This window comes from Gavia stellata, chromosome 31 (assembly GCF_030936135.1).
Source record: "Gavia stellata isolate bGavSte3 chromosome 31, bGavSte3.hap2, whole genome shotgun sequence".
Taxonomy (NCBI): domain Eukaryota; kingdom Metazoa; phylum Chordata; class Aves; order Gaviiformes; family Gaviidae; genus Gavia; species Gavia stellata.
Genome location: NC_082624.1, coordinates 1,606,309 through 1,634,075, shown reverse-complemented (window position 1 = coordinate 1,634,075; position 27,767 = coordinate 1,606,309). Strand labels below are relative to the sequence as shown.

General features: G+C 64.9%; 2 protein-coding genes across 2 annotated transcripts; one reads left to right on the top strand and one right to left on the bottom strand.

The window, feature by feature from the left end:
• Positions 1-643: 643 nt before the first annotated feature.
• LMAN2L (lectin, mannose binding 2 like) lies at positions 644-9,943 on the top strand. The gene is made up of 9 exons (XM_059831384.1): positions 644-773; positions 855-973; positions 2,628-2,745; positions 3,620-3,702; positions 5,330-5,362; positions 5,728-5,889; positions 5,963-6,077; positions 7,373-7,492; positions 8,159-9,943. The coding sequence occupies exons 1-9, from the start codon at positions 644-646 to the stop codon at positions 8,299-8,301; spliced, it is 1,023 nt and encodes a 340-aa protein (XP_059687367.1). The 3' UTR covers positions 8,302-9,943.
• FER1L5 (fer-1 like family member 5) lies at positions 8,997-27,767 on the bottom strand. The gene is made up of 51 exons (XM_059831383.1): positions 27,683-27,767; positions 27,383-27,438; positions 27,204-27,295; positions 27,014-27,122; positions 26,572-26,700; positions 26,433-26,495; positions 26,300-26,350; positions 26,193-26,223; positions 25,998-26,113; positions 25,797-25,908; positions 25,614-25,711; positions 25,467-25,523; positions 25,317-25,357; positions 25,133-25,209; positions 24,957-25,045; positions 24,762-24,875; positions 24,474-24,651; positions 24,277-24,401; positions 24,094-24,185; positions 23,326-23,512; positions 23,061-23,216; positions 22,085-22,198; positions 21,843-22,006; positions 21,645-21,759; positions 21,449-21,551; positions 21,207-21,370; positions 20,263-20,439; positions 19,494-19,608; positions 19,329-19,406; positions 19,039-19,252; positions 18,662-18,761; positions 17,647-17,796; positions 17,423-17,555; positions 16,193-16,287; positions 16,040-16,081; positions 15,844-15,960; positions 15,159-15,290; positions 14,927-15,082; positions 14,748-14,839; positions 13,529-13,699; positions 12,839-12,987; positions 12,626-12,765; positions 11,790-11,878; positions 11,609-11,704; positions 11,362-11,503; positions 11,169-11,268; positions 10,851-11,053; positions 10,661-10,770; positions 10,410-10,557; positions 10,239-10,321; positions 8,997-9,501 (listed from the first exon to the last, which is right to left on the bottom strand). Exons 1-51 carry the CDS (start codon positions 27,765-27,767, stop codon positions 8,997-8,999), a joined length of 6,255 nt encoding a protein of 2,084 aa, XP_059687366.1.

Genomic DNA, 27,767 nt, shown 5'->3' with positions numbered 1-27,767 from the left:
AGTGTCTCGCGGCCGCCGCGCTCGCGGCCGCGTCACACGCCGCGCCACGCCCCCCCCCCCCCGCCCCGGGGGAGCGCGTCACACGCCGCGGCCCCTCCCACCGCCCTCCCGCTGGCGGCTCCCGTGCCTTAAAGGGGCGATGGCAGCGCGGCTCTGACAAGGTGGGGCCCGCAAGGGGCGTGAGGGGGGGAGAGCGCGGTGTCAGCTGAAGGGGACGTGGGGTGGGGCTGCGAGGAGGGGGTGAACCCGCAGCGGGGTGGGGGTGCGTGGGGGCGTCACCTGGGTGGGGGTGCCGGTTAGGTGGGGGGTGTCCCCTGGGGAAGACGGATGCGTGGGGGGCCAGGGGGCGCTAGGGCCTGGGCGGGGGAGGCACAAGGCCCTGGGGGGGCACTAGGACCTGGGGGAGGCACTAGGACCGGGGGGGCACTAGGGCTCAGGCTGGGGGAGCAGTAGGGCTGGTGCGCGCCAGGTGCCGGCGCGGACCCTTTAAGGCTGCCGGAACTACAATCCCCATCACCCCCCGCGCGCGTCCCGCCCCTTCAGTTGACAGACAGGCCGCACGACCAACCGGCACGCGGCGCGGCGGGGCGGGGCGACCAATGGGCGTGCGAGGCGGGGCGCGGCGCGGGCGGCTGGAGGGAAGATGGCGGCGGCGGGCCGGTGGCGGGCCGGGCTGGCGCTGCTGGCGGTGGTGCTGGGGCTGGGCGGGCCGCGGGCTGAGCAGACGGAGGAGCACCTCAAGCGGGAGCACTCCCTCTCCAAGCCGTACCAGGGTGAGTGGGGCCGGGGGGGGCGGCGGTGGCGGACGGTACCCGGTACCGGCGCCCGGTACCGACGGTGCGTGTGGGCCGCAGGCGTGGGCTCGGCCAGCTCGGGGCTGTGGGACCTGCTGGGCAACGCCATGGTCATGACCCAGTACATCCGCCTCACTCCCGACGTGCAGAGCAAGCAGGGAGCCGTCTGGAACCGAGTGGTGAGCCCCGGGGGGACCGGGGTGCGAGGGGGCCTGGACCGGGGCGGGGGGGGGGGGGGCACCGGGATGGGTTGGGGGGGGCTGGGGGAGAGGGTCGGGACCGTGGGGTGCCCCCTGTGGGGGTGGGGCAGTGGCTGGGGGAGCGGGTTGGGGGCGGGGAGTGGGATGTGGGGGCTTGGGGTGAGATGGGGGGGCTGGGGGGTGGGGAAGGGGGGGGGGACCTGAGTAAGGGGGTTTGGGGTGGGGGGTATGGGCAGGACTGAGGGGGAGCGCTGGGGTCCGGGGGAAGGGGGTTTGAGCTGGGGAGGGGGGCGATCTTGGCGGGGGGGGTGATGGTGTCAGGGTGGCTGGGTAGGTCTGGGTCAAGTGAGGGAGCATGGGGGTCCAGGCCAGCAGTATGAGGGGTTTGTGGGGAGGGGGGGCACGGGGGGGGTGGTTTGGGGGGTTGTGGGGACACGGGGGGTGTTTGGGCTGGGGAGGTTTGAGGGTCTGGGCCAAGGTGGCAGTGGGGGGGAGTTGGGGTGGGCTATGGGGGCCATAGGGAGAGGGTGGTGGGAAGCTGGGTGGGGGTGTGGAGTGGGGCAGGGGAGGGCCATGGGGGTGGGAGCTGGGGGGCTTTGGGGTACCAGCGGCACTTCAGCTTCCAGCCTTTGCCGTGGTGATTCCCACAAGGGCTGAGTCCCTCCCGTGTGAATTTGGGGGGGGTCTGTGCTTACCGGCTTGGGGTCTCTCTTGGGACTGCCACGGCCGGAGCACGCCCGCTGCCCCCTTTGCCGTGCCCACGTCTCAGAGCGGGGCCGGTAAAGCGGCGCCTCGACGTGGTGTGCCAGCACTGCTCTCTGTTAAGGTGTTTCGCTGCCCCCCGCGAGCCTTTTGCCCAGCAGACAGCAAGACTCCCTTTAATACCTTGATAATTCCCGTTGAATTTCAATTTGGGTTTGAGGTCGGTGGAGTTTTTGTGCTCCACCATTCCGCAGTGGTTTGGAAAACGCCCTACGAGACCAGAAACAATCTGTCACGCTCAACTTTTATTGTTATAAAATATTGAGGGAGGTTTTTTTTATGTTTTTGCTTGGGTTTACGGCTCCTATGAAACGTTGTGGCTTGCGAGTGAAGTCACCGGCTGGCTTCATAACATCGCGTGAGCGAATCTGTTACAAGCTCGTCATGTTGTGTGCCCGTTAGCGCAGGGAATTTATTGGTAGCTCAAGAAATAATTGGCTCATCAGCAATTAAGAAGCTGGAGCTGCTCCTTGGGCTTTTTCTGCTCTCTTTTTCCCGGGTGTGAGTTATTGATTTTTTGGAGTTGCTGTTGCCTCAGAATAGTCTGTGAGATCAGAATCGGTTCCCTGACTTTTTATAGCTTTGGGTAACGACCAATTCCCTTGGCTTAATAATGTCCCTTGGGCTTAATTATTCTTGCTCGCATCCAAAATACAGGACAGCGCGGTCTGTTGGCAAGGGAGACAGGGAGCAGCGGCGCGCTCTCCGGTTTGGCGGCACGTGGAGCTGCCGGCTGTTGTGATGGGCAGGGGACGGCGCAGCCGGCTGCGCTGGTCCATCCCCACCTGCCTCTCACCCTCGTGGGCAGTGAAGTGGCGTGTGCTGGCGTGAGGGGCACCCTAGTTTCACGTCCTCGCTCCTTCTTTTGTAGCCGTGTTACCTCCGAGACTGGGAGATGCAGGTGCATTTTAAAATCCACGGGCAAGGCAAGAAAAACCTGAACGGGGACGGCTTTGCCATCTGGTACACCAAAGATCGCATGCAGCCAGGTAAAGCGCCGGCGGTAGCTGCCGGGGTGGAGACCGTGCCTTGAGGGGAAGGTGTGGGGCTGCACATGCCACCTTCTCCAAGAACGCCTTCTCCCTGGTCTGTAGGCTCGCTCGGGGAAATTGTAGTGAGGAATTGCAGCGTTCTCTGGGGAACTGCAGTGTTTTGGGGCCTTAGGGCTGTTTTTCTTTCACCCTGGCAGGCGAAGAGGGAGTAACAACCATGCTTGAGGCTGCCGCTGAGCCTCGGCACCCTGGGCTGGGGGTTTACCGGGGCCCTGGGAGGTTGGAGTCAGCTCGGGGGTAGGCGGCTTTGGGATTGTTTTGCCCTGATCTTGAGATGGGCGGTGTAAGAGGATGTGTGGGGCCTCCTGCTCCTTAAAAAACAGGCTGCAGAGGAAGCCCGATCCTGACCAGCAAAGAGTAGGGGATTTAATCTTGCCTTCTGACTTCCCTGCCTGGAGGGTCTGTGCACTTGATTAACTGCGCAACGCTATGTGGAGCTCTGTAGTGCTCAGCTCTGTCTCTGGCCTTTGAAGAGGTGACACAGCTCTGTCCTACTGAAGCAGGTGGAAGCTGGGGACAAAAGATCCCTCCCCGCTGATCCCCCATCACAGTGTCCGACCTAGGTCTCCCTGCCACAGCGACGTTAACAAGCCTTTGCGTGCCCTGAACCCCGTACATCCTCCCACCTCAACTAGCGCGTGGGTTTTGCTGCAGAGTTACGTGACTTGAGGGTAAATCTGCCCCTGTGTAGTCTGGAGAGCACCTGCCTCATTACCTGATGCAGAGAACAGCACGAAGGGACGGGAAACAAACCCTGCGCAACGCCTGCCTGGCCTTGCCGCCCTTATTCAGAGCCTCTCCTTCCTTCTAGGACCTGTCTTTGGAAGCAAGGATAACTTCCTGGGCCTGGGAGTGTTCGTGGACACCTACCCCAACGAGGAGAAGCAGCAGGAGGTGAGCTAGAAGGGATAAACAGGACCGTGCTGCTTGCCAGCTGCCTGCAGAGCATGGCATGGGCAGCATCGAGGTTACGGCTCGCGTTGCCACGAAACACAGCTCTTCATCGGCACGGTGCGATCTTCTTTGAGCTCTTAAATCACAGACCAGATATTACTCTGCTTCCTCTCCGCTGCTGTTCCCCACCATGCTCTGCGTAGCTGGTTTTTCTTCCGAGTGAGGCAATAACTCTTCAGAGACGTGAAAAGCTGCGGGGTGATTTTGTGGTCAGCTTTAGCCAGAGAAAATGCTTTCAGGGCAGGAGAGAACTAGCTGATGACATCACCTTTGTGTTGTGAGCTCCTGTGCTTTCTGGAGGCTGCCAGCAAGTAGCGCTTGAGGTGAAGCTGTACCAAGAGCATGGTCTTTGTAGACCTTGAGTAGGGTGGTACCTGAGCTGCCAGCCCAGGCCTGCCTGCACAACGGGGCTGTTTCCTGACAGCTACTTGGCAGGAGGCTTTCCCTGCTCTCAGGGGTGCAGCGTGACTGCACTTTCCCTCTTTGAAAGATCTCCGTCTAAAGACTTTTGTGTTCCTGATGCGTCTGTTGGTTGTTTGGGGTTTATTGGCGTCCGTTCCTGTGGAGAAGGGAGTGCAGAGGCAATTAAAACCGGGCCCCTCCCACCGTGATGCTGGAATCAGTTTCATCACTCCAGAAACAAAGCTGGACCCTTTCGTAATTCCAGTTTCCCCTAAAAAATAGGCACTATTTTACCCCAAGACCTTGGTGCTAACCCCACCGCCCCACAGGACCCCCTTCATCCCGGGGAGAGAGACAAAAGGGCGCAGTCGGGATGCGCCCTGACCTCGGAGCTGCCGAGCAAATGTTGAGTAACCTCCGGCTTTTGTTCAAACACCCAAAGCAGCCGGCTCTGGTGCAGGGTTGGACTTTGTGCTCGGAAAAGCCTTTCCGAGCCGCCTGGCACCGTGTTACTGGCAGCACTCGGGGATTAGCGTGGTGTTGGATGGATCCTGTTGGTTTGCAGGGTGGCAGCTCTGCTTTTCTGGGGTAAAGTGCCACACAACGGGTCTGATTTAAAAGAAATAATCAGTGGAATGTGGGTGTCGGGCTTCCCAGTGCAGTCTGCAACTGGAGGGGGCTGCCCTCCTCCGGTCAAGCACCAAGGAAGGGAAGAGGGGGAGAAATGCTAATCGTCCAATTGCTGTAATGGCGTGTGGGTTCATGGCTGCTTTCTCTCACCTTTAAACGGACAAGAAGTGGTGCCTTATTCTCGAGGGAAGGGGGGCAGGTTAGTTGTGGGTCCCTGGGGAGCGGTCGTGGCCGATGTCTCCCCCGTTGGGCGCTGGCTTTTGTGTGAATGAGCTGCTGGGCGACAAAGAGGAGAAATGCCGTACGTGGCAACACTTGACGTGGCTTTCGCCCACTGGCGCTGTTTCCTAGCCGTGTGTTCCGGGATTTGGCACCTAACATCTAAAGCCCTCTCTGCTTCAGTCTCCACTAAGCCGGTAATGCGCAGAGCTCTCTAGTGAGGAAGTTTCCAGTTTGCAGGTTAATACTAAACTCCGGTCTGTGACCGTCTTGCTTCTGTGCTCTTTCTTGCTTTGCGATAACCCTGGACTGGCAGGCTCAGAAGAGGAGGTACAGCCCGGGAAATCAGGTACTTGCTCTTGCTGACCTACCCGTTCCCAAGCTGTTGGGTTTCACCTTGGCTCACAGTTGAGGAATTCCCTCCTCTGAGCTCTAGAAATCCCTGTGTGAGCTGGGAGACTGCATGGAAACCGGCTGTCCTCCATCCCGGACGTCTGGGAGCTGAGGCTGAGCCTGAGGAAGGCTGGGGGATGAAGTGGGATCATGCTGTTGTCTTGTTGAGACGGTTTCTTGGGACGCGAAGGAGTTTGGGGTCCGTAGGGTGTTGCGGCTCTTGAACCCAGAGGTGTGCCGGGATGTGTGAGCAGCCGGTAGAGCCGAGCCGTGGCCGGCAGCAAGAGCAGGAACTAACCCCCAGTTTTGCCTCCCTTGCAGCGTGTCTTCCCCTACATCTCGGCCATGGTGAACAACGGCTCTCTCACCTACGACCACGACCGGGACGGGAGACCGACGGAGCTGGGGGGCTGCACGGCCATGGTGCGCAACCTCAACCACGACACCTTCCTGGTGATCCGCTACGTGAAGAGGAGACTGACGGTAAGTGCTGCCTGCCAGCGCAGAGTGGGCAGCGGGGCCACGGCAGGGGCTAAGGGAGCTTCTTCTTTCTCAGGTTTTGATCGATATTGACGGTAAGCACGAGTGGCGAGACTGCATCGACGTGCCGGGCGTGCGTTTGCCCCGCGGGTACTACTTTGGGACCTCTTCTGTCACCGGAGACCTGTCAGGTACTGCCCCGGGGTCCCTAGCCTCCTTTCCCAAGCAGCTCTGGCAGCTCCTGCGCAGCTTTGGGTGGCTGGAGGTGCAGCTCGGTACTTGGTGGGGCTTACAGAAGTGCGTGAGGACCTTTCCATGCTTTAAACACCCTTGAGCTGTGAGCGGGAGCCTCGTTTCTTATCTTGCAGCAACTCCCGAGGCGCCAAAAGCCCGGTCTGGGCGCATTGCTCCCCTGAGCGCTTTGTCTAGGCAGCGCTTCGACTTTCCTTGAGCTCCCTGCGGGGCCACGGCCCAACCTCAGCCAGCCTCTCTTAACAACATGGCGGTGAAGCGGCTGTACCGGCTCAGCCGGAGGGTCTGTCTCCAAAACATGTGCCTTGGGAGGAGTAAAAACAGGATGAGCACTGAAAAAAATCTCTCCTGCCGCAACCCGCGGTGCCTGGCTTGGCCCCAAGGGCAGCGCTGGAAAGAACTACCATTGCTTCAAATGCCCCAGGCGTTACAGCCAAGCCACAATGCTCGCTCCTGATCTCTGACTCTTGTCTCTGGGACACGCCTGGGCGTATTTTGTTTTGGATTTCATAGCCTGAGAGCTATTGTCCGCCCGTTATTGAGGGAGGGACCAGCCAGGTGTGCCTGGAAACGGTGCTGCAACGTGGGCCCACGTAAATTGGGTTTTGCAGAGAGCTAAAGCTAACACCCTCCGCCTTCCTCGGCATAATGCTTCTCTCCCGGCGCTGGCTGAGGTGCCGTGAGGCCTGACGTTACCCCGCTGTGCCTCTTTTGGCGGGTTTTAAGCCCGATTTGAGTTGTGCCTCTACAAAAGTGCATTGATGACGGCTATCTGGGCCCGTTTTTGGCTCCAACAAAAGTTCCTTCTCTCTCTTAGATCTCTGCCCAGCGCCCGGGGAGCCGGCAGGCTGGCCTGGAGTGCTCGCCTTCTTCCACTAATAACTCCGCCATCACGAGCAAAGGAAGTAGGGCCACGTGAGGCCGATGCTAACACATTCCCTTCGGGTGGCCGAGCGGTTTCGAGTCAGATGATCTCCCGGGCTGGGCTGTTGTTTTTCAGTTTAAGTAGCTTAAAGGTTCCTGTTGGCAGAGGGCCCTGCGCTGGGGCGCAGTGCTCAGCCCGGCCTAGACCCTGCCCTGCGGAGGTGAGGTTTTTTCCCCCTTGGGAGGGGAGAGCCAGCGCCTTTTGCCCCAAGCGATAACGTCCCATGGTGCTGCCTGTGGCACTCGAATCCCCTGGCCAGAGCCATATTTGTTGGTGATGCCTCAGGACACGTTTCTGCTCTGTTTCCAGACAACCACGACATTATTTCGCTGAAGCTTTACCAGCTGACAGTGGAGCGGACGCCGGAGGAAGAGAAGCGGGACAGAGAAGTGTATCTGCCGGTTGTGGACAACTTGAAGCTGCCGGGAAGTGAGTAGCAGTTGCCGGCCTCACGCAGGGGAAGGTGGGACTGGCAGGGGGGAACCCGCAGGGTCGTGGAGCTGTGGTGCTTGCGGAGCAGAAACCACGTCATCTCGCCAGCAAACCAGCCGAGCTCCAGCTGGAATCAGGAGGTCCGTGCCCCCGTTCCTCCCACCAACAGTTGTTCTCACCCACTGTGCTACACAACCGGTGTCTCAGCCCGTCTCCGTTTGGTGTGGGTGTAACAGGCAGCAGTGCTCGCCCTCGGAAAACCGCTGCCTTCCTGGAGAAGTGCTGCCTTCCTGGAGAACCCCGGCCTGCCGGGCTAAGCATGTCCGCTCTGCTTTGGTCATGGCACGACCGAAATGGGTTGTGCTGGTCCACTGGAAGCTCATGGAGGTTTGAACCTCGACGGTGTCATCTCCCCTCCAGAAATCCCACTGCAGATGCGTCCACGAGCCCCTTGTGTGCCCTGAGGTCTCACAGCTCTAGCCCTTATGATGAGCTGGGCCCAAAAGCTTTGGGAAGCCAAACCCTGGGGTACTGTGAGCCTGGCAGGGTGTGCGTGGGGTTGCTGGCGGTTGAACTCCCCCAGTGCAGGCAAATCTCAGCTGGGTTTTGGGGCGCTAGCTTGTCTGGGGGCTCACGGGCTGTTTCTCTTCCTCTGTCACACAGTGGAGGCACCGCTGGAGCCCATGAGTGGCCTGGCTCTCTTCTTAATTGTCTTCTTCTCCCTTGTTGCCATCGTTTTTGCTATCGTCATCGGAGTCATCGTCTACAACAAGTGGCAGGAGCAGAGCCGGAAACACTTCTATTGACTTGGGAACCCCCCCGGGATGGCCCGTTGCTAGTCCTTGCTAGCCACATATTGACTCCCACCCGTCCCAGACCAGCCAGAGCGTGATGGACCGACCCTCACGGCAGGGACCCTCGTGTCCCCCTGAAAGCCCCAGCGGGGACGGCTGCTGTTTCTTACCGGGCTCCAGAACTCTACGCTGCTTCCGGTGGGAGCAGGGGGATCCCCAGCGTGACGTGCGATGGACTGGGAGCCGGGCGCCGCGTGGATGGACTTGCTGTCCCCTGAAGGAGCTTTGCTTTGTGAGTTGTTTAGGAGGACGGGCTGTGCCGTGGGGCACCGGCAGTGCTGAACCAACTCTCTGCCGCCTGGGGAGCCTGAAGGTGGGCAGAAGTTGCCACCTCGGCTGCGAAATCCCGGCTGAGGGACACCAGCGAGCGCCTGCTTTCCTCGCCAGACTCCTCCAATAACCCCTTGAAGCGTTACCGTAACCCTCGCAACCCCTTGTCTCAAGCGATTTAATTTCCAGGAGGGATTTCCATCCCACTCCGGCTGCTTTCCATCACCTGCCCTTAGGCTGTCTTTGGAGACCAGACCGCTTTTCTTTGTACTTTGAATTCCCCCGCTGCCGTGCAACACTTCTCCGTCCTGCTAGCCACCGAGGTTGGGTGTTTCGGGGCAGGGGATGCCGATGGTTTTCCCCGGTGGCAAGGCAGGTCAAGCTGGGAACCTGCCTGGCTGCCGGGCTCGCCCCTTGGGGAGCAGCCGGTCCCCTCCGAAGCTGACCTGGGGCAGCCCCTCACTGCCAGACCCCTTCCCGGTTCGGGGTGTAATGCTGGGTTCCCCCTTTTTAATGACCGTTTGCTGCTGCGTCTCGGGGCTCAGCCCCTCTCCCCCCTCCGTAGGGCTGCCGCCGATCACGCCACCGCCTCCGCACGCCTCCCGTCCCGGCGCGGCCTCCTGCACCGGTGCTGTTTGCATGTCATGTCGTGGCTTCTGGCAGCTTTTCCCCTCGGTGCTCGCTGCATCCCGGGGCCCCTCCGAGGAGGAGCTGAGCCTCGTGGGGTGATTCCCCTGCCTCTCGGAGCCGGAGCCCTCGCTGCCTTTCAGGGAGTCGTAGTTTATTCCTACCTCAGTCGGTGACTGCTTTTGGTCAATGATTTCTCTGCGTTTCTCTTGCCGGTTGTCGCAGCCGCCTTTGTCCCCGGGGACCTCGTCGGTCCTTCACAAGGTGATGGCATGAAGGGGCGCGGGGTCCCTGGAGGGACCCAGGAGAGGGAGATATTAGGTCAGTTTGTCCCCGGGGGAGTCTTAGTGGCTCTGGGGACATCAAGATGGCAAATTTGCCGCCCCGTTGGTGGCAGCAGCCTCCTCACCGGTGTCTTGGGGAGCTGTGTCCTCGCCCCACTGCTTTCCAGGACACTCGCACCCGGGATGGATCCCCAGGAGGGTCCCAGTGGTGCCCAGGGGAGACACACACGCATGGTTGGCGTTCTTCTGGTGGGATGCTGTCGCCGGGGTGGGTGGGAGCTTTTTTCTAAGTGCCCAACGGTGGTTGTGGCGTGGAAGGAGAGGTTTTTTTTCTGGTGTTTTGCCTCTTTTTGCCTGATAACCAGGAGCAAAACGTGCGTGCCTCTCCCTGGAGCTGTAACTGGTGTCTCAGAATAAACATTGGTGTGTGTGTGTGACACAGACGCGCTTTTTGTCACCGCCGAGTCCCTTGGATGCAGCATTTCCCCCCACCCCAAACCGATGCTGTTGAGTGCCATAGCGAGTCGGGGGCCATGTCCCAATGCCGTGGGGCTCCCCAAAATGGAGTAGCACCTTTGTTAATCCCCCCCCCGCCAGCCCACGGACTTGGGGACGAGACTGTGACTGTCACTAGATGTGCCTTTATTAAAGAGTTGACACAGATGAGTGGCATCCCCTTGGTGCTCTCCGGGGATGGCACATCAGGGCTTGCCCGTGCTGGGTGCGGGACGCTCGCCGCCGGTGAAGTGCAAGCTCTGGATAGGGTTAATGAGCTTCATGGCCAAATAACCCTGCAAGGAGGGAGAGAGAGAAGCTCAGGGGGGGCTTCACAGTCAGTGAGAGGGGGAATTGGGGGGCGGCCATGCCCCCTGCACTCACCGGGGCGGCGTAGATGAAGACGAGGAGCAGGGCGAGGAGCAGCAGCAACGCCAGCCCCAGGCTGATCCGGCAGCGGTGTTGCCGCCAGACGCCGTAGCGTAGGCTGCGCAGAGGCGCCTGCAGCCACAGGAACGACCACTCCGGCCGGCTGTGGGTGACATCCAGCTCAGACACCCCGTGTTCCCCCTCCCGTCACCCCCCCCGCCCCGCACCCCGGAGGGAGACGAGCCGACTTTTCCCCGGGGACTCACACGGGTGCCGGGAGCGTTGGGTACATGTTGGGATCCTCCCGGCCTTTCCCCGCCGGCCGTTCTTCCGCCTCCTTTGCCGTCAGCAGCTCCAGGCTCAGCTCCAGCTTACCCTAGAGGGGGGCAATGGGGTGGGAAGTGGGGTGCAGGATCTGTCCCCCACTATGCCGGTGTGCCTCCCGCCCCAACCTACCGAGAGGCGCCGCTTGCTGCCCTCCTGAACGGTGCAGGGCCACCACCCCCTCACCCGTCTCTGCCGGAAAAGGGAGAGCCGGGAGGGGGCCCGCGTCCCCCGCCACGGCCAGGGGCTTTGGGGGGTCCCCTGCGGTGTTGGGGTGCAGGCCTGGGGGTGCTGTGCCGGCTGCGGCAGCCTGGTGAGCTCCAGCTCTAGGACACCTGCGGGGAAAAGCCAAGGCGGGGGGCAGTTCCACATCACCCATGGGTGCCCCCCATCACCCGTGGGTGTCCCCCACCCTGCCGGGGGACGCGGCGCAGGGAAACAGGGTCTCACCCAGAAAATCATCGGCCGAAAACTTGTCGTTGTCCCACACTTGGAGGATGAGCTTGGGGGGCACCTTCAGCACCGTCTCGTCCAGGCTCCAGAAATGCTCCTGCCGTGGCAGAGAGGGGGGAAAGGGGGGGTGTCATGTGTGTCCCCTCTGTCCCCCCCACCCCAGCACCCCCCACCCTGGGGTGCCCCTCGCCTTCCGGGGCAGGATGCAGAGCTGCTCAGCTGCCAGATAGTCGAAGGAGAAGACGAAACGCCAGTTGAAGCCCCCGTCCCCCTGCAGCGAGCGGTAATGCACGTCCGTCCTCTGCCGCTGCTCCTCCAGCCCGTCCAGCCACCTGCCGTGCCACCAGCAGGGAGGGGACACTGCCGTCACCCTTGTCCCCAGCCCTGTTGTCACCTCCCGGGGTGGGGGACACATGGCACTGGTGGCCTCGTCTCACCCGGTGACGTAGATGTCACTCATCCGCTGTCCCATCAGGTTGGTGTCCCCCAGGTCCACGTCCCGCGTGTTCCAGACCACACAGCGCAGCTCGTACCTCGTGTGTGAGGGGGACAAGGACATGTCACCTTCTTCCCCGGGACGTCACCATCCCACCCCTTGGGGCCTGGCTGGGCGCTCACCTCTGGGGCTTGCGGGGGGTGATGTTGACGGCGGGGCCGGGGGGGCCGAGGCTGGCGGGGAAGATGTCCACCCACATCTGCACCTTGCCCTGCGTGGCACCCGGCGGGAGGCTGGGACCGGCACCCCTGGGTCCCTGCGCCAGCGTGTGTCCCCCTCCCCGTCCCAGGGTGTCCCCATCGTCCCTGGGTCCCCATCACACCATCACACACACCCCCAGCATCCCTCCTTGCCCTGGTGTCCCCGACACCCACCCAGCATCTGTCCTTGTGGCCCCAGGGTCCTTGTCACCCACCCCCAGGTTCCCTGACACCCCAGGGTCCCCATCACTCCCCCTCAGCATCCCTCCCTGCCCTGGGGTCCCCATCACCCTGGGGTCCCCACCACCCAACCCTGGGCTCCCTGTCACCCCAAGGTCCCAGTTGTCCCCCCAAAGTCCCAGTTGTCCCCCTGGCATCCCCTTATACCCCAAGGTGAGCATCACCCAACCCTGGGGTCCCTGTCCCCCCCAAGGTCCCAGTTGTCCCCCCAAAGTCCCAGTTGTCCCCCTGGCATCCCTTATACCCCAAGGTGAGCATCACCCAACCCTGGGGTCCCTGTCCCCCCCAAAGTCCCATTTGTCCCCGCAAGGTCCCATTTGTCCCCCTGGCATCCCCTTATACCCCAAGGTCCCCACCACCCAACCCTGGGGTCCCTGTCACCCCAAGGTCCCCATTGTCCCATTGGCATCCCCTATACCCTAGGATCCCCATCACCCTGGGGTCCCCCCCGGCCACATCCCGGTCACCCCAGGTCTCCACCTCCCTGTCCCCCCCACCCTGGGGTGCCTTGTCCCCACCTGCTCCAGCCCAGGCTGGGTGCTGTTGTAGAGGGTGCGGGTCTCGAGGTGCTCGGGGACAAGGTGACAGGCGTGGAGCACGTGCAGGGCCAAGCGCTCGCGGGGCGCCCCGGGGTGCCGGTGCATGGGGGGGCCGCTCTCTGCAATGCCAAACTGTCGCACCGCGGGACAGGATCCGGCCCCCGCCATGCCCCCACCCAGACCCCCACCCACCGAACTGGCTGAGGAGGAAGGTGTGGTCCCCGAAGGTGACGGCGGTGCCCTCGGCGCTGAACTCAGGTGCTGGCAGCCCCCGGGTGCGGGCGAAGTGCTCCAGTGCCCGGCTGGGGGGCAGCTGGTCCCTCCAGCGCCCAGGGCCAGTGCTACGGGGACGGTGGGTGGGCTGGGGGCTGCGGCGTCCCCCTCTTGGGTGTCCCCTCCCTGGCCATCGCCCCCATCTCCCTGTGCCCACCCCGACTCCCTGTGCCCACCCCATAACCATCCATCTGTGCCCACCTTACCCCCATCGCTATGCCCACCCCATGCCAACCCCATCTCCCTGTGCCCACCCCACAACCATCTCCTCATGCCCACCGCTGTGCCCACCCTCACATGCCCACCCTGTCCCCATGTCCTTCTGAGCAGCCCTGTGCCACCCCGTTCCGCCGTGCCCACCCCATAACCACCCCCCTGTGCCTATCCCTATGCCACCCCCACCTTGTCCCCATCCCTGTGCCCACCCCATCCCTCTGTGCCCACCCCATCCTAATCTGCTTGTGCCCATCTCTGTGCCCACCCCATCTCCTTGTGCCCATCCCGGTGTCCCCTCCGTGCCCATTCCCGTGCCCACCCCTGGGCTCAGGACCATGCACCCCGATGCCCCCCAGCCCCCCGGTGTGTGTCCCGCCACCCCGGAGCACCCACGTGCGGTAGCGGGTGGGCAGCCCGCAGTGGGCGCGGAAGCGGGAGAGCAGGCGGTTCTCCAGGTCGATGGTGGTGGTACCGATCTCCTGGTCGGGTGGCAGCAGGTCGTAGTCCAGCAGTGAGACCCGCAGGTCCTTCTCCAGCGGGATGGTGCCCGTCACCTCGAACATCCTGGCAGCAGGGGTGCCATCAGCCCCGGGGACACGCCGGCACGGGGGCTGGCACCCGCTGGCACGGGGAGTGGGGACCCATAGGCGTGGGGACCCATAGGCATGGGGACCTGCTGGCACAGGGACTTGGTGGCATGAGGACCTGGTGGCACGGGGAACCACCGAAATGGGGAATGGGGCATCTGGTGGCACGGGGACTTGCTGGCATGGGGAATGGGGACCTGGTGGCATGGGGACCTGGTGACATGGGGAAGGGGGACCTGGTGGCACGAGGAATGGTGACCTGGTGGCACAGGGACCTGCTGTTGTGGGGAACGGGGACCTGGTGGCATGGGGACCTGGTGACATGGGGAATTGGGACGTGGTGGCCTGGTGACGTGGGGAATGGGCACCTGCAAATGTTGGGAATGGGGCATCTGGTGGCACAGGGACCTGCTGGCATGGGGAAGGGGGACCTGGTGGCATGGGGACCTGGTGGCATGGGGAATGGGGACCTGCTGTCATGGAGAAGGGGGACCTGATGGCATGGGGAATGGGGACCTGCTGGCACAGGGACCTGCTGTTGTGGGGAACGGGGACCTGGTGGCATGGGGACCTGATGACATGGGGAATGGGGACGTGGTGGCCTGGTGACGTGGGGAATGGGGACCTGGTGGCATGGGGACCTGCTGTCATGGGGAAGGGGGACCTGGTGGCACGGGGAGCCTCCAGCACAGGGAATGGGGACCTGCTGGCATGGGGACATGCTGGCAGAGGAATCGGGGACCTGGAGGCTCAGGAACCTTCTGGGCGTGGGGAACGGGGACCTGAGAGCATGGGGATGCGGTGGCATGGGGATGTGGTGGCATGGGGAACGGTGACCTGGTGGCATGGGGATCCAGTGGCATAGGGACCTGGTGGCACAGGGACAGGTTGGCACAGGAACATGCTGACATGGGACATGGGGCTCCAGCAGCCCCCCTGGGCACCTCCTCTCAGTGCCAACACCCCCCCCAGCCCGGTGCCACCTGGGGGTGACAGTGCCACTGGGCCACCCACCCCGGCCATACCTGCCAAAAACAGGCTCCAGGGTGTTGGGCACGTACTGGTCCCGCTGGCCCAGCGTCTTCGTCCCCAGCGAGACACGGATGTAGGGGTCACACTGGCAGCAGGGAGGGGACCGTCAGGGTGGCACGGGGCGGGTGGAGAGGACAGGGGACCCCTGCCCAGCACCCATGGGTGGCCTTACCAGCCCGTTCCTGTCGCGGGGGGGCAGGTCGAAGGCCCGGACGACGTAGACCCGCACCAGGCACTTTTGGGGTTGGCTGGGGGGCAGCTCCTGGAAGTGGCGTGGTGGCGGGGGCACCCCGGGGTCCTCGGGCAGGGGGTAGATACGGAAAAGCCCCTGCGAGAGCCGCCCGGCCGTGCACCCCGGGGTGCTCCCGCCTCGGCTCTAGGGTCCCCCGGAGGCTCTCACCCACCTTGAACTCGCCCACGGGGACGGGGTCTTCCCCCGCTGTGGGGTGACCCCCCGGCTGGTAGAGAGGGAAGGTCTGGCAGAAATCCTGCAGCCCCTCGAATTCGGGCACCGCCTCCAGCTCGCAGCTGTAGATCTGGGGAGCAGTTCCTGTCCTTGTCCCCATTCCCGTCCCCATCCCCATCTTTGGTGCTTCTCCCCATCCCATCCCATCCCATCCCATCCCATCCCATCCCATCCCATCCCATCCCATCCCTGTCCCCTTCTTCATCCTTGTCCCCATCCCATCGTCAGCCCTGTCCTTGTCCCCATCCCATCTTCAGCCCTGTCCTTGTCCCCATGCCATCCCCTTCTTCATCACTGTCCCTGTCCCCAGCCTGTTCCCTCCCAATCTCCATCCCTGACCTCGTCCCCATCCCATTTCCATCCCTGTCCCCATCCCTGTCCTGTCGCAATCCCCACCTCATCTCCATCACTGTCCCTGTCCTCACCCTGTTCCCATCCCTGACCTCATCCCTATCCCATCTTCATCCCTATCCCATCTTCATCCCTCTCCCCATCTGTGTCCTTGTCCCCAGCCATCCCTGTCCCAATCCCCTGCTTCCTTCTTCTCCCCATCCTATCCCATCTCCATCCCTGACCTTGTCCCCATCCTTGTCCCCTGTCCCCTGCTCCAGGCTCTGGCTCACCTTCAGTCTGTCCCTGTTGGTCCCCCGCCGGCTCTTTGCCTTGTCCCCCATGGCCGCGTAGAATTTGCTCCACCAGTCATCCTCATCTTCATCCTCCTCCTCCTCCTCCTCTGCAGCCTGGTGGGGAGCAGGGTGAGGTGGGGACAGGTGGCCCTGGTGGCCCCGGTGGCCCCGGTGGCCCCGTTCCTGTGCCCACCTTGTTGACAGCCGCCTTCTCGGTGGTGATCCTGGGCAGTATCTGCAGGGAGCAAAGGGGACTACTTGGGGAAACTGAGGCACGGGGCCGGGGACCCCAGTGTCCGGCAATGCCGAGGCCGGGTGCCGGGTGCCGAGGGCACGGGGGACTCACCTGAGCTATCTTGCCCCAGGGAGCGGCTGTGGCGGGGAGACGGGCAAATAAACCGTGCTGGAGGTGGGCGGCGTGGGGCAGGGATGGGGTCCTGCCTGCAGGAGAGAGGGATGGGGCAGGAATGGGGCAGGGGGTACCTGGAACGGGGCAGGGATGGGGCAGGGATGGGGCAGGGGGGTAGCAGGGATGGGGCAAGGGATGGGGCAGGGATGGGGCAAGGGATGGGGCAGGGATGGGGCAAGGGATACCAGGGATGGGGCAGGGATGGGGCAGAGGGGTAGCAGGGATGGGGCAGGGATGGGGCAAGGTATGGGGCAGGGATGGGGCAAGGGATACCAGGGATGGGGCAGGGATGGGGCAGAGATGGGCAGGGATGGGGCAAGGGTTGGCAGGGATGGGGCAGGGATGGGGCAAGAGATGGGGTAGGGATGGAGCAGGGATGGGGCAGGGATGGTGCAGGGATGGGGCAAGGGATACCAGGGATGGAGCAGGGATGGGGCAGGGATGGGGAAGGGAAGGGTCAAGGGATACCAGGGATGGAGCAGGGATGGGGCAGGGATGGGGCAGGGAAGGGGCAAGGGATACCAGGGATGGGGCAGGGATGAGGCAGGGATGGGGCAAGGGATACCAGGGATGAAGCAGGGATGGGGCAGGGATGGGGCAGGGATGGGGCAGGGAAGGGGCAAGGGATACCAGGGATGGAGCAGGGATGGGGCCGGGATGGGGCAGGGATGTGGTCCTGCTGGCAGGAGTGAGGGATGTGATGGGAATGGGGCAGGGATGGGGCAGGGAAGGGGCCGGGATGGGGCAAGGGATACCAGGGATGGGGCCGGGATGGGGCAGGGATGTGGCAGGGATGGGGCAAGGGATACCAGGGATGGAGCAGGGATGGGGCAGGGATGGGGCAGGGACGGGGCAAGGGATACCAGGGATGGGGCAGGGATGGGGCAGGGATGGGGCAAGGGATACCAGGGATGGAGCAGGGACGGGGCAGAGATGGGGCAGGGACGGGGCAAGGGATACCAGGGATGGAGCAGGGATGGGGCAGGGATGTGGTCCTGCTGGCAGGAGTGAGGGATGCGATGGGAATGGGGCAGGAATGGAGCAGGGGTGAGGCAGGGATGGGGATGGGATGAGATGAGGAGGGATGGGGCAAGGAGGTACCCGGGCTGGGCAGTGCCCTGCTGGAGCCAGGCAGGAGGGTCCCGGGGCCGGGGGGCTGCCCCTCGCCGTGGGGCGGGCAGCAGTACTGCCCCAGACCCCGCACGCAGGCCTGCCCCACCTCGGGCCGGTACCCGAAATCCCGCGTGTCCAGCACCCGCAGCCGGATGGGGGGCACGTACTCCTCCTCTGCCGGCAGGTTCTGGGGCCAAGCCACACCGTCACCCCAGGGTGCCAGCGGCAGCACCCATGGGTGGGGTGCTCCCCCCCATCCACCCCCCCCCCATCCTCACCAGTGTCAGCAGGAAGGCGTTGATGGGGAAATTGGGGTTGGCGGCAAGGTCGGTGATGGTGGGGGTCCGCAGGGTCCGGCCCCCGCACTGCACCTCCAGGCTGGGTGCCCGCACGCCACCGCGCAGCCCCCGCAGCCCCCACGCCAGCACCTGGGGGGGCACCCAGCAGCTGTCACCCCCCCCCTCCCGGGTCCCCTGGGTGCCCAGGGGTCACCTCGAGTGGGCTGGGTGCCCGGGGGGATGCTGAAGGTGCCCCATCCTTGTCCCTGTCCCATCTCCATCCCCATCCTGTCCTCATCTTGCCTTTGTCCCTCTGTGCCTGTCCCCATCTTCATCCCTGTCCTTGTCCCTGTCCCCATCTTCGTCCCTGTCCCCATCTTCATCCCTGTCCTTGTCCCTGTCCCCATCCTCATCCCTGTCCTTGTCCCTGTCCCATCTCCATCCCCATCCTGTCCTCATCTTGCCTTTGTCCCTCTGTGCCTGTCCCCATCTTCATCCCTGTCCTTGTCCCTGTCCCCATCTTCGTCCCTGTCCCCATCTTCATCCCTGTCCTTGTCCCTGTCCCCATCCTCATCCCTGTCCTTGTCCCTGTCCCATCTTCATCCCCATCCTGTCCTCATCTTGCCTTTGTCCCTCTGTGCCTGTCCCCATCTTCATCCCTGTCCTTGTCCCTGTCCCCATCCTCATCCCTGTCCTTGTCCCTGTCCCCATCTCCATCCCCATCCTGTCCTCATCTTGCCTTTGTCCCTCTGTGCCTGTCCCCATCTTCATCCCTGTCCTTGTCCCTGTCCCATCTCCATCTCCTCCTTCATCCCTGTCCCCATCCCTCTCCTTGTCCCCATCCCACCCAGCCTGTTCTCCTCCCAATCTCCATCCCGGACCTTGTCCCCATCCCACCTTCACCCCTGTCCCCAACCCTGTCTTATCCCTATTCCCATCCCTTTCCCCACCCCATCCCTATCCCTGTCCCCAACCTGTTCCCCTCCCCGTCCCCCCCCGGCGTCCCCGGTCTCACCTCCAGTGCCACCAGCCGCAGGAGGGGCCGGACGCCCATGGGGACGCTGAAGACCCCCTGCCTCCAAGGCGGGGGTGCTGACCTGCGCCAGGGACCCATCCTGCCGGGGGGGGGGACGATGACGCTGGGACCCCATCACCTGGGTGCCCCCCATGCCACCCCCACCCCCCAGACCCTCACCTCGGCATCGTGCAGCAGCTCAAAGGCAGCCAGCAGCTCCCCGGCCGGCCCCCCCGGACCCCGCAGCGGGTAACGCCGAAGCCGGGGGGGCCGCCGGCGCCCCACGTCCAGCCAAACATCTGGGGTGCACACACTCCTCCCCAGGAAACCACCGGCACCCTGCAAGGCATTGCTTGAGCATGGGTGCTCCCCCCCACCCATGGGTGCCCCCCACCCATGGGTGCCGTACCCCTCCATCCTGGTCGAAGACCTCCACCACCACGGCGGGGGGCTCATCCCGGACACCCCGGGGGTCCCCGTAGAGCAGCACCCGGTGAAAAAGCAGCGTCTGATCCCAGAGGGGGTCCAGGGTGCCGGGCAGCACCCGCGTGCTCTGGCTGACGTGCACGAAGGAGACGTGGGCGACGGGGTCTGGGTGACAGCGACAGCGTCAGCACCCTTGGGTGCCCACCAGGGTGGGGGCCGGGGGGCTGGGGGGGGGTCCCACCTGCGGTGGCCCTGGTGCCGCGGGGTGCCAGCTCCAGCGCCTGGAAGATGTAGCAGCGGAGCTGGAAGAAGTTGGGCCCTGTGGGGAGAGGCAGGGGATGGCAGGGGGGGCCTGGGCACCCCCCCCGTGTCCCCCCGTGTCCCCCCCGTGTCCCCCGGGGCTCACGTGGGAAGGTGCAGAGGATGAGGGGCACGGACTGCTGGGGGGGGGTCCGGGAGGAACCCCGCGCCTGTCGCTTGGCCACAGCCGTCTCGTCCTCCTCGGCGGGGTCCTCTGTGCCCTGCGGCGGGATGGGACATGGGGTGGGGGGTCCCCCTGGCCATGCTGTCCCCCGGCCCTGCGTCCTGCTGTCCCGTGTCCTGCTGTCCCAGCGTCACCCCATCGCCCCATCGCTCCAGCCATCTCCCCATCCCTCCTCCATCCCTCTGTCCCTGCAACCCTGCAGCAGTCTGTCCCTCCATCCCTGCATCCCCCATCCCTCCACCCCTCCATCCCTCTCTCCCTGCATCCCCCCACCCCTCCATCCCTCTGTTCCTGCATCCCCCATCCCTCCACCCCTCCATCCCACTCTCCCCACATCCCTCCATCCCTGCATCCCTCTCTCCCTGCATCCCTCCATCCCTCCACCCCTCTCTCCCTGCATCCCCCCACCCCTCCATCCCTCTGTTCCTGCATCCCCCATCCCTCCACCCCTCCATCCCACTCTCCCCACATCCCTCCATCCCTGCATCCCTCTCCCCCTGCATCCCTCCACCCCTCCATCCCTCTCTCCCTGCATCCCCCCACCCCTCCATCCCTCTCTCCCTCCATCCCCCATCCCTCCACCCCTCCATCCCTCTCTCCCCGCATCCCACCACCCCTCCCTCCCTCCCTCCGTCCCCCCCGGGACCCCCCGGTGCCCCCCAGCCCCAGCTCCCCCCGGCTGCCCTCCTACCGGGGTGCCCTCCAGGAGGAAGAGGGGTGCCACGGCCGGGGGCTGCGTGGGCACCATGCTCCGGTGCCAGCAACGCCGCCGGCACACGTCACCCGCCCGGGGCTGGAGGTGGAAGCGGCAGCCCCAGAGGGGCCCATACTCCCAGGCCTCGGCCCCCGCCGCCGCCTCGGGGCCATGCTGCGGGGACACGGGGCACAGAGGGGACACGTGGCAGGGGACAGCATGGCGTGGCACAAGGGGGTGGACAGGGCTGCTCGCCATGGTGCGCTGGTGGGCAAAGACCTGGCCATGCCACCTCCAGCCATGTCACCCCAAACTTGTCACCCCATCCCTGCCACCCCATCCCCGCCACCCCATTGCTGCCACCCCATCGCTGCCACCCCCATCGTGTCACCCCATCCCTGCCACCCCATCCCTGCCACCCCCATGTTGTCACCCCCATCCCTGCCGCCCCATCCCTGCCACCCCATCGCTGCCACCCGATCGCTGCCACCCCATCGCTGCCACCCCCATCTTGTCACCTCATCCCTGCCACCCCATCGCTGCCACCCCCATCTTGTCACCTCATCCCTGCCACCCCATCCCTGCCACCCCCATCTTGTCACCTCATCCCTGCCACCCCATCCCTGCCACCCCCGTCTTGTCACCCCATTGCTGCCATCCCATCCCTGCCACCCCCATGTTGTCACCCCCATCCCTGCCACCCCCATCCCTGCCACCCCTGTCTTGTCACCCCATCGCTGCCACCCCATCGCTGCCACCCCCATGTTGTCACCCCCATGTTGTCACCCCCATCCCTGCCACCCCCATCCCTGCCACCCCCGTCTTGTCACCCCATCGCTGCCACCCCATCGCTGCCACCCCCATGTTGTCACCCCCATCCCTGCCACCCCATCCTGCCACCCCCATCCCCACCGCCTTGTCCCCATCCCCACTGCCCCAACCAGACGGAGGAAGGCGGCCACGTCCTGCTCCCGTCCCTGGGCGCCGGGGTCCCTGCGGCGGGTGCGCAGCCAGCGCCGGCGCCGGTGCGTGTGGTACGTCTTCTCGGCGGCGTGCCATGCCGGCGGGGGGCTGCCGGGGCCCGCGCTCGCCCCATACTCCCAACCTGCGACACCCAGGTGTCCTCGCCATCGCCGTCACCCACCCACCCATCCCGGGGTGGCCCGTGGGGACACCCACTCACCGGCCTCATCCACAGCCCCCGTCACGTCCACCCGCCAGCCGTCGGTGACGTGCCAGCCTTGGGGACATGCCACCTCCTCCTTGGGTGGCACCGCCGCGCCGCTCTGCAAAGCCGGGCGAGAGCTGAGCCCTGATGCGCTCGTGTCACCCCACAGCCTGCCCCCACCCCGGTGCCCCCCACGCCGCCGCCTGCTCACGGCATCGGTGCTGGCCACGGCGGCGGGTCCCCACTCCCCGCCGAGCCGCCGGCTCTCGTTCTCGTAGACCTCCTCCAACACCTCGCCCACGTTGGTCTCCGTGTCCAGCAGCAGCCTGGGGACAAGGGGGCAGCGCTGGCGTCCCCAATGTCCCCAAGGTGACAGGGTGGGTGCCACCACCTGTCCCACGGGACTCACCGCCGCTGGGGTTCCACGGTCCAGGGTCCGTCCCAGTGCCAGCCCTTGGGGGGCCGGATCCGGTGGCGGGGGAGCCCCGCTTTGCCGGCGCTGTCGGAGAAGCTGGGGCGCCCCAGAAGCCCCCGGGGACCCCACTTGCCCAACAGCTTGGTCTGGTTTTCGTACTGGGGGGGGGGGACACATGGGGTTGAGGGGGGCTGCGGGGGCACCCTGGGGGGGTCCCCCCCCACCCTAGGGCTCACCGTCTCGGCGTAGACGCGCAGGGTGCCCTCGAGGTGCCGTGGCAGGTCCCCGCTGTCCGCCACCCGTCCCAGCCACAGCCGGAGCCGGAGCTGGGCACGGATGTCCCCGGAGCCCTGCGCCCCACAGTGTGGGTGGGGGCGCGGGGGGGACACGGGGGGGATGTGGAGGGGACACAGAGGGGACGTGGAGGGGGACATGGAGCAGACATGGTCTAGGAGGGACTTGGGGGGGACACAGAGGGGACGTGGAATGATGGGGAGAGGATGTAGAGGGGACATGGGGGGGACATGGGGGGGACATGGGGGCACACAAAGGGGACATGGAGGGGACATGGAAGGTTGTGGAGAGGATGTAAAGGGGACATGGGGGGGACATGGAGCAGACAGAGAAGATCTAGAAGGGACACAGAGGGGACACAGAGGGGACATGGAGGGGACGTGGAGCAGACAGAGAAGGTCTAGAAGGGACATAGAGGGGACACAGAGGGGACATGGAGGGGACATGGGGGCACACAAAGGGGACATGGAGGGGACATGGAGGGACGTGGAGAGGATGTAGAGGGGACATGGGGGGACATGGAGCACACATAGAGAAGGTCTAGGAGGGACATAGAGGGGACACAGAGGGGACATGGGGGACACAAAGGGGACGTGAAGGGGACATGGAAGGATGGGGAGAGGATGTAGAGGGGACATGGGGGGGATATGGAGCAGACAGAGAAGATCTAGAAGGGACATAGAGGGGACACAGAGGGGACATGGAGGGGACGTGGAAGGGACATGGAGGGGACATGGAGGAGGTACAGAAGGGACACAGAGGGGACATGAAAGGGACACAGAGGGGATGTGGAGGGGACATGGGGGGCATGTGGAGGGTTCACGGGTGGGACACAGGGGAGATGGAGGGGACATGTATGGGACACAGGGAACACAGAGGGGACACAGAGGTGACAGAGAGGGGACGTGGGGTGCCTACCACCAGGAAGAGGGTCTGGATCCGGCCGCAGAGCCTGCCACAAGCACCGGGGCCACTCCGGGAGAACATGAGGTCGGGCGCGGGGATACGGGCGCAGGCCACTCGCCGGTCCCCCCGCAGCAGCCACAGCAGCACGTCAGGCACGCCGGCCTGTGGCTGCGGGGAGAGAGAGAGAGAGAGAGAGACGGGCGGGCTGAGACTGGCCACAACTCATCACAGCAATGACCCACCACCACCACCACAGCCCCCCAGCCCTGGCTCCCACCTCGACAGCCAGGGCGGCCACACGTCCCAGCCAGCCCTCGGCCACCGGCAGCAACTTGTCCCAGCCGGCTCTTGATGGCACCGCCGCCGCCGCCGCCACGCGCCGCAGGAGGTGAAGACGGGCGGCCCGGAGGTGGGCGTCCAGTGGCGTGGGGGTGGGCTGCGCTTCCAGCCGGGGCAGTGCCCGCCTGCAAAGAGCCTCCCCCAAAATGCCCCATGCCCCCCCCCCCCCCATGTCCTGTTTCCCCCCCAAAATACACTGTTCCCCCCCCATGTCCTGTTGCCCCCCAAAATGCCCCATTTTCCCCCCAATTGCCCCATTTCCCCCCAATGCCCCGTTCCCCCCCCAAATACCCCATTTTCTCCCCAATTGTCCTCTTTTCCCCGCAACTGTCCCCTTTTCACCCCAAATATCCCATTGTCCTCTAAATGTCTTCATTTTCCCCCCAAACACCCCATTTCCCCCCAAACACCCCATTCCCCCCCAATTACCCTGTTCCCCCCCCCCAATGCCCCCATTTCTCCCCAAATACCCCATTTCCCCCCCGAATACCCCTTTTTCCCCTCAATTGTCCCATTTTCACCCCAAATGTCCCATTGGCCTCTAAAATTCCTCATTTCCCCCCCAAATGCCCCATTTCCCCCCCAAAACCACCCCATTCCCCCCCCCCAAACACCCCTTGGCAGGTCCAGGGGTGTCCCCCCCCCCCAGCATCCCACCACCCACTGCTTTGGGACACCCCCCCCACCCCGGGGGCCACCCGCTCACCCGCAGTCCTGCGCCAGCTGACGTAGCAGCCTCCTGCCGATGTCCCCCCGGGTGTCCCCACGGGCGCTCCGCAGCTCCGCCACGTTCCTCTCCTGCAAAGAACCCCCCCAAAACCATCCCAACCCGGACGGAGGTGGTGGGGCGGTGTCACATCCCACCCCGCCGTCACCCATGGGTGCTTACCAACCGCCGGCACATGGCACGCAGGAGGTTTAGGGCATCCCAACGGTGACCGGCGTCCTCCCAGGACGAGGTGACAGCCGCCACCGGTTTGTCACCGTACCACGGCAGGTAGTGATAGCGGTTGCCTGTATCCGGAGGGCACTGAGCATCCCACGGGACACCCTTGTGTCCCCCCACCCACCCAGCACCCCGCTCACCATCGAAGAGGGGACAACCGTGCGGGGTGACGGAGGCGGCCGGCTTGCAGGTGACATCGCCCGCGTCCCCGTAATTGCCGAGGCTGAGCTCGAAGCGCAGGAGCTCGGGGCCGGCTGGCACCATGGTGGCCGAATAAAAGACCCCACACAGCCCGAACCGGCGGCGGGGCAGGAGACGCTGAGGCAAAAAAAAAAAAAAAGGTTAAAATACCCCCAAAATACCCAAACGGCACTTAAAAAACCAAAGGTGACCCTGGGGGTGGCATCGCAGTGTCCCCATGTCCCCACCTGCACCTGAGCGACGTCCTCGGGGGCGATGGTGTCTCGCTGGCGCCCATCCGGGGTGCCCATGTGGGTGCTGAGCTCCAGCAGCACCCGGCCCCGATAAGCCACCCCGGTGTGCTGTAAAATAAGGGGGGGTGACTGGGTGTCGTGTGTCCCCCCCCAAAAATGGGTGCTGTCCCCACCCTGCCACCCGCTCACGGTGCTGGGCGTCCTCGCAGAATCCGGCCGGGGACCGTAGAAGGGGAGAAAGCTGGGTCCGAAGCAGGGTAGGAAGCCGGGGGTCCCCTCTGGGAGCAAAAGAGGGGGTTCAGTGGGGGAAGGAGGGGGGGTCTGGGTGCTGGGGACCCCCCCACCCAAGGGCGGACCCCGCTCACCCTCAAGCTCGGCGCCGGCGGAGGAGATGTGGGAGAGGTGGAGGGTGGCGGTGCCCAGGACTTTGCTGCTGCGGGACCTAAGGGTGGGTGGTGAAAGGGGTGGGGGGGGGTCCCCCAAAAATAGGGGGTCCCCCAAAAGCGGGAAGGTCCCCCAAATCTGGCAAGGGGGGTGTCCCCCACTTACCCGCTGAGGATGGCCAGCTGGATCTCATCGATGGGGGGTAGCTGTGGGGAGAAAAAAAATGGGGCAGGGGGTGTGCCTCCCCTTTTGGGGGTACCCCCACTTTGGGGAGGGGGTGCAGGATGCGTGCTGGGGCTGGAGGGGGCACCTCACCCGCAGGGGGAAGAAGAAGACCTCGTTCCACGCCGGGTTGGCGTCGGGGGGCATCACCTGGGTGCAGAGCTGCGTTGGGCAGAGCCATCAGCCCCCCACCCAGCAGAATCCGGACCCCCCACCCACCTCCCCCACCCCGGCACCCACCGTCCTGCCGGCGAAGCTGACCCGCACCGCCGCCGCCACGAAGCCCCTCTTGCCGCCGACCGGTAGCATCGAGGGGAGGCATTGCCGAGCCGGCTCTGCTGCACCGGGGAAGGGGAGAGATGGGTGGGTCGGGGTCCCCCAGATCCCCCTCCATCACCCCCCCAAAGCCCACCCAGCGCCCACCCTGCGGCAGGTCCTCGGCGCGGTAGATGCGGAGCTGGAGCGTGGCGGCGCACGGCGGTGGCTGCAGCAGGTTGGCCTCCATGTCCTCGTCCCGCGCCGGCTCCTCCGGCTCCTTGGAAGGGGGTGTGGGAAAATGGGGATCCCCCCACCCACCCGGGAATATTTTTTTGGGGGTGCCGGGGAGGATGGGGGGGTGCTCACCGGCACCGGCTCGCCGGCGCGGAGGACGGCCAGGCTGACGCGGAGGTACCCCCGGGAGCCGGTGTCGGGACGATGGGGATGCTGCAGGCTCAGCCACTTCCAGCTCAAGCTGTGTCCTGGTGCGGTGGGAGACCCCCGCATCACCCCGGTGTCACCCCAGTGTCACCGCGGTGTCACCCCAACCCTCTCACCTACCCGGTGCGCGGTAGACGGTGCCGACATCCAACTGCGGGGATGACAAAGGGGGTGAGAGCGGCCGAAACCACGGCGTGACGCCCCGTTCTCGAGCCGCCATCCCTCACCTGGAAGACGCCGATGATGGCTTTGGCGCGGGTGGCCCGCGAGTCCAGCACCTGTCACGGAGGAGGGGGACACGGTGTCAGCGGCCACCCCGCTGTCCCCGTCCCCGACGGTGCCACCGATCCCCGCCCTGACCTGGATGCGGATGGGCTCCGCCGCCAGCTGGGCGGGCGTCCGGTGGAAATTTTGGCAAAACACCTGGAAATGGGTAAAAGGAGGTGAGGGCGGGGTGAGGGGACACCGGCGCGTCCCCGCGTCCCCTCCCCGGGGTCACCTCATTGTAGTAGGGGTTGTTCCCCACTCGGATCCTGGTCCTGAAGCGGTGCTGGCCGATGAGGACCGTCACCACCGGCTTGATGTCATTGCCCTGGAGCTGGTGGCCCTCGATGACCCTCACCCGTACCTATGGGACAGGCGGTGACACGGTGGCCGCCGAATGGAACGTCACCCTAGATGCCACTGCACCCATGGGTGCCCTACCTGGAAATCCTCTTTACTCCCCGCCGAGGGATTGTCAGGGCGGTGGGGTGTCCCCGGTGACAGTGCCCGTGGTGGCACCCGTCCTTGCAGGGGGACCGCAGCGTCCCTGGCCGTGCCACGGGGGACGTAGGAGCAGCGGAGGGTGATGGTGCACTGCAAAGGGAGAGGTGGCACCCCAGACCGTGCCCGCCGGCACCCTGGGGTGCTGCTGGGTTGGTGCATGGGTGGGTGCTCACCCCCGTGGGCTGTCCCTGAGGGTCCAGCAGCGGGACGTGGCTGAGGGCCAGCGGCAGCCCGGGGTCGGCCACCAACCGGTCCAGTGACACCGTGGTGGCACCCAGGTCCCTGTGGGGACAGGGGGACATGCTGTGGGTGGTCACGCCGGGGGTGTTTCCCCCAGGGTGCCCACCCATGGGTGCTACTCACCCCCGGGGCGCCGGCTGGCCCCAGTGTCGGAGGCGCAGGGTCAGGCTGGCCGTGGGGTGCAGGGGACGCGTGCCCAGTGGCCATGCCAGCGTCTGGGGCGGGGGGGAGAGGTGACAAGGAGTCAGTGGGGTGACCCGAGTGTCCCCGCGCCACCGTGGGCCACCCTGGGGTCACCTCACCTCGTTCCAGGTGGGGCTGTGCTCCTCCGGCACCACCCGGGTGCTCCTGGGGACACCTGCGGGGGGGACGGGAGGGAGGGTGGTGGCATGTCAGGGTGGGGACATTGGGGTGCAAGGGGAAGGCTGGCACCGTCCCCACACGTGGGGACAGCCAGCGCTGTCCCCAGGCATGGCCGGCACCATCCCGTCACACGAGGATGCCACCCTGGTGCGCCATCCCATCACGCGGCGATGGCCAATGCCATCCCGTCCCCTGGGGACGGCCACCGCGGTGTCCCCCCGCCCCGTCCCCACCGGTACCTCTGAAGCGGGCAGACACGTGCACACCCGGCCCGGAGCCGGTGGCCCCGGGGATGTGGGCACTGGCCACGAGCAGCCGCAGCAT

Coding starts and splice junctions, on each gene's coding strand:
- LMAN2L (XM_059831384.1), top strand. CDS start 644: ATGGCGGCGGCGGGCCGGTGGCGGGCCGGGCTGGCGCTGCTGGCGGTG. Junction 774..854: donor CCTCTCCAAGCCGTACCAGG/GTGAGTGGGGCC, acceptor TGTGGGCCGCAG/GCGTGGGCTCGGCCAGCTCG. Junction 5,363..5,727: donor GGTACAGCCCGGGAAATCAG/GTACTTGCTCTT, acceptor CCTCCCTTGCAG/CGTGTCTTCCCCTACATCTC.
- FER1L5 (XM_059831383.1), bottom strand. CDS start 27,767: ATGCTGCGGCTGCTCGTGGCCAGTGCCCACATCCCCGGGGCCACCGGC. Junction 17,556..17,646: donor ACGCCTTCCTGCTGACACTG/GTGAGGATGGGG, acceptor GCTTGGCCCCAG/AACCTGCCGGCAGAGGAGGA. Junction 11,705..11,789: donor ACCCCCCGCAAGCCCCAGAG/GTGAGCGCCCAG, acceptor CTCACACACGAG/GTACGAGCTGCGCTGTGTGG.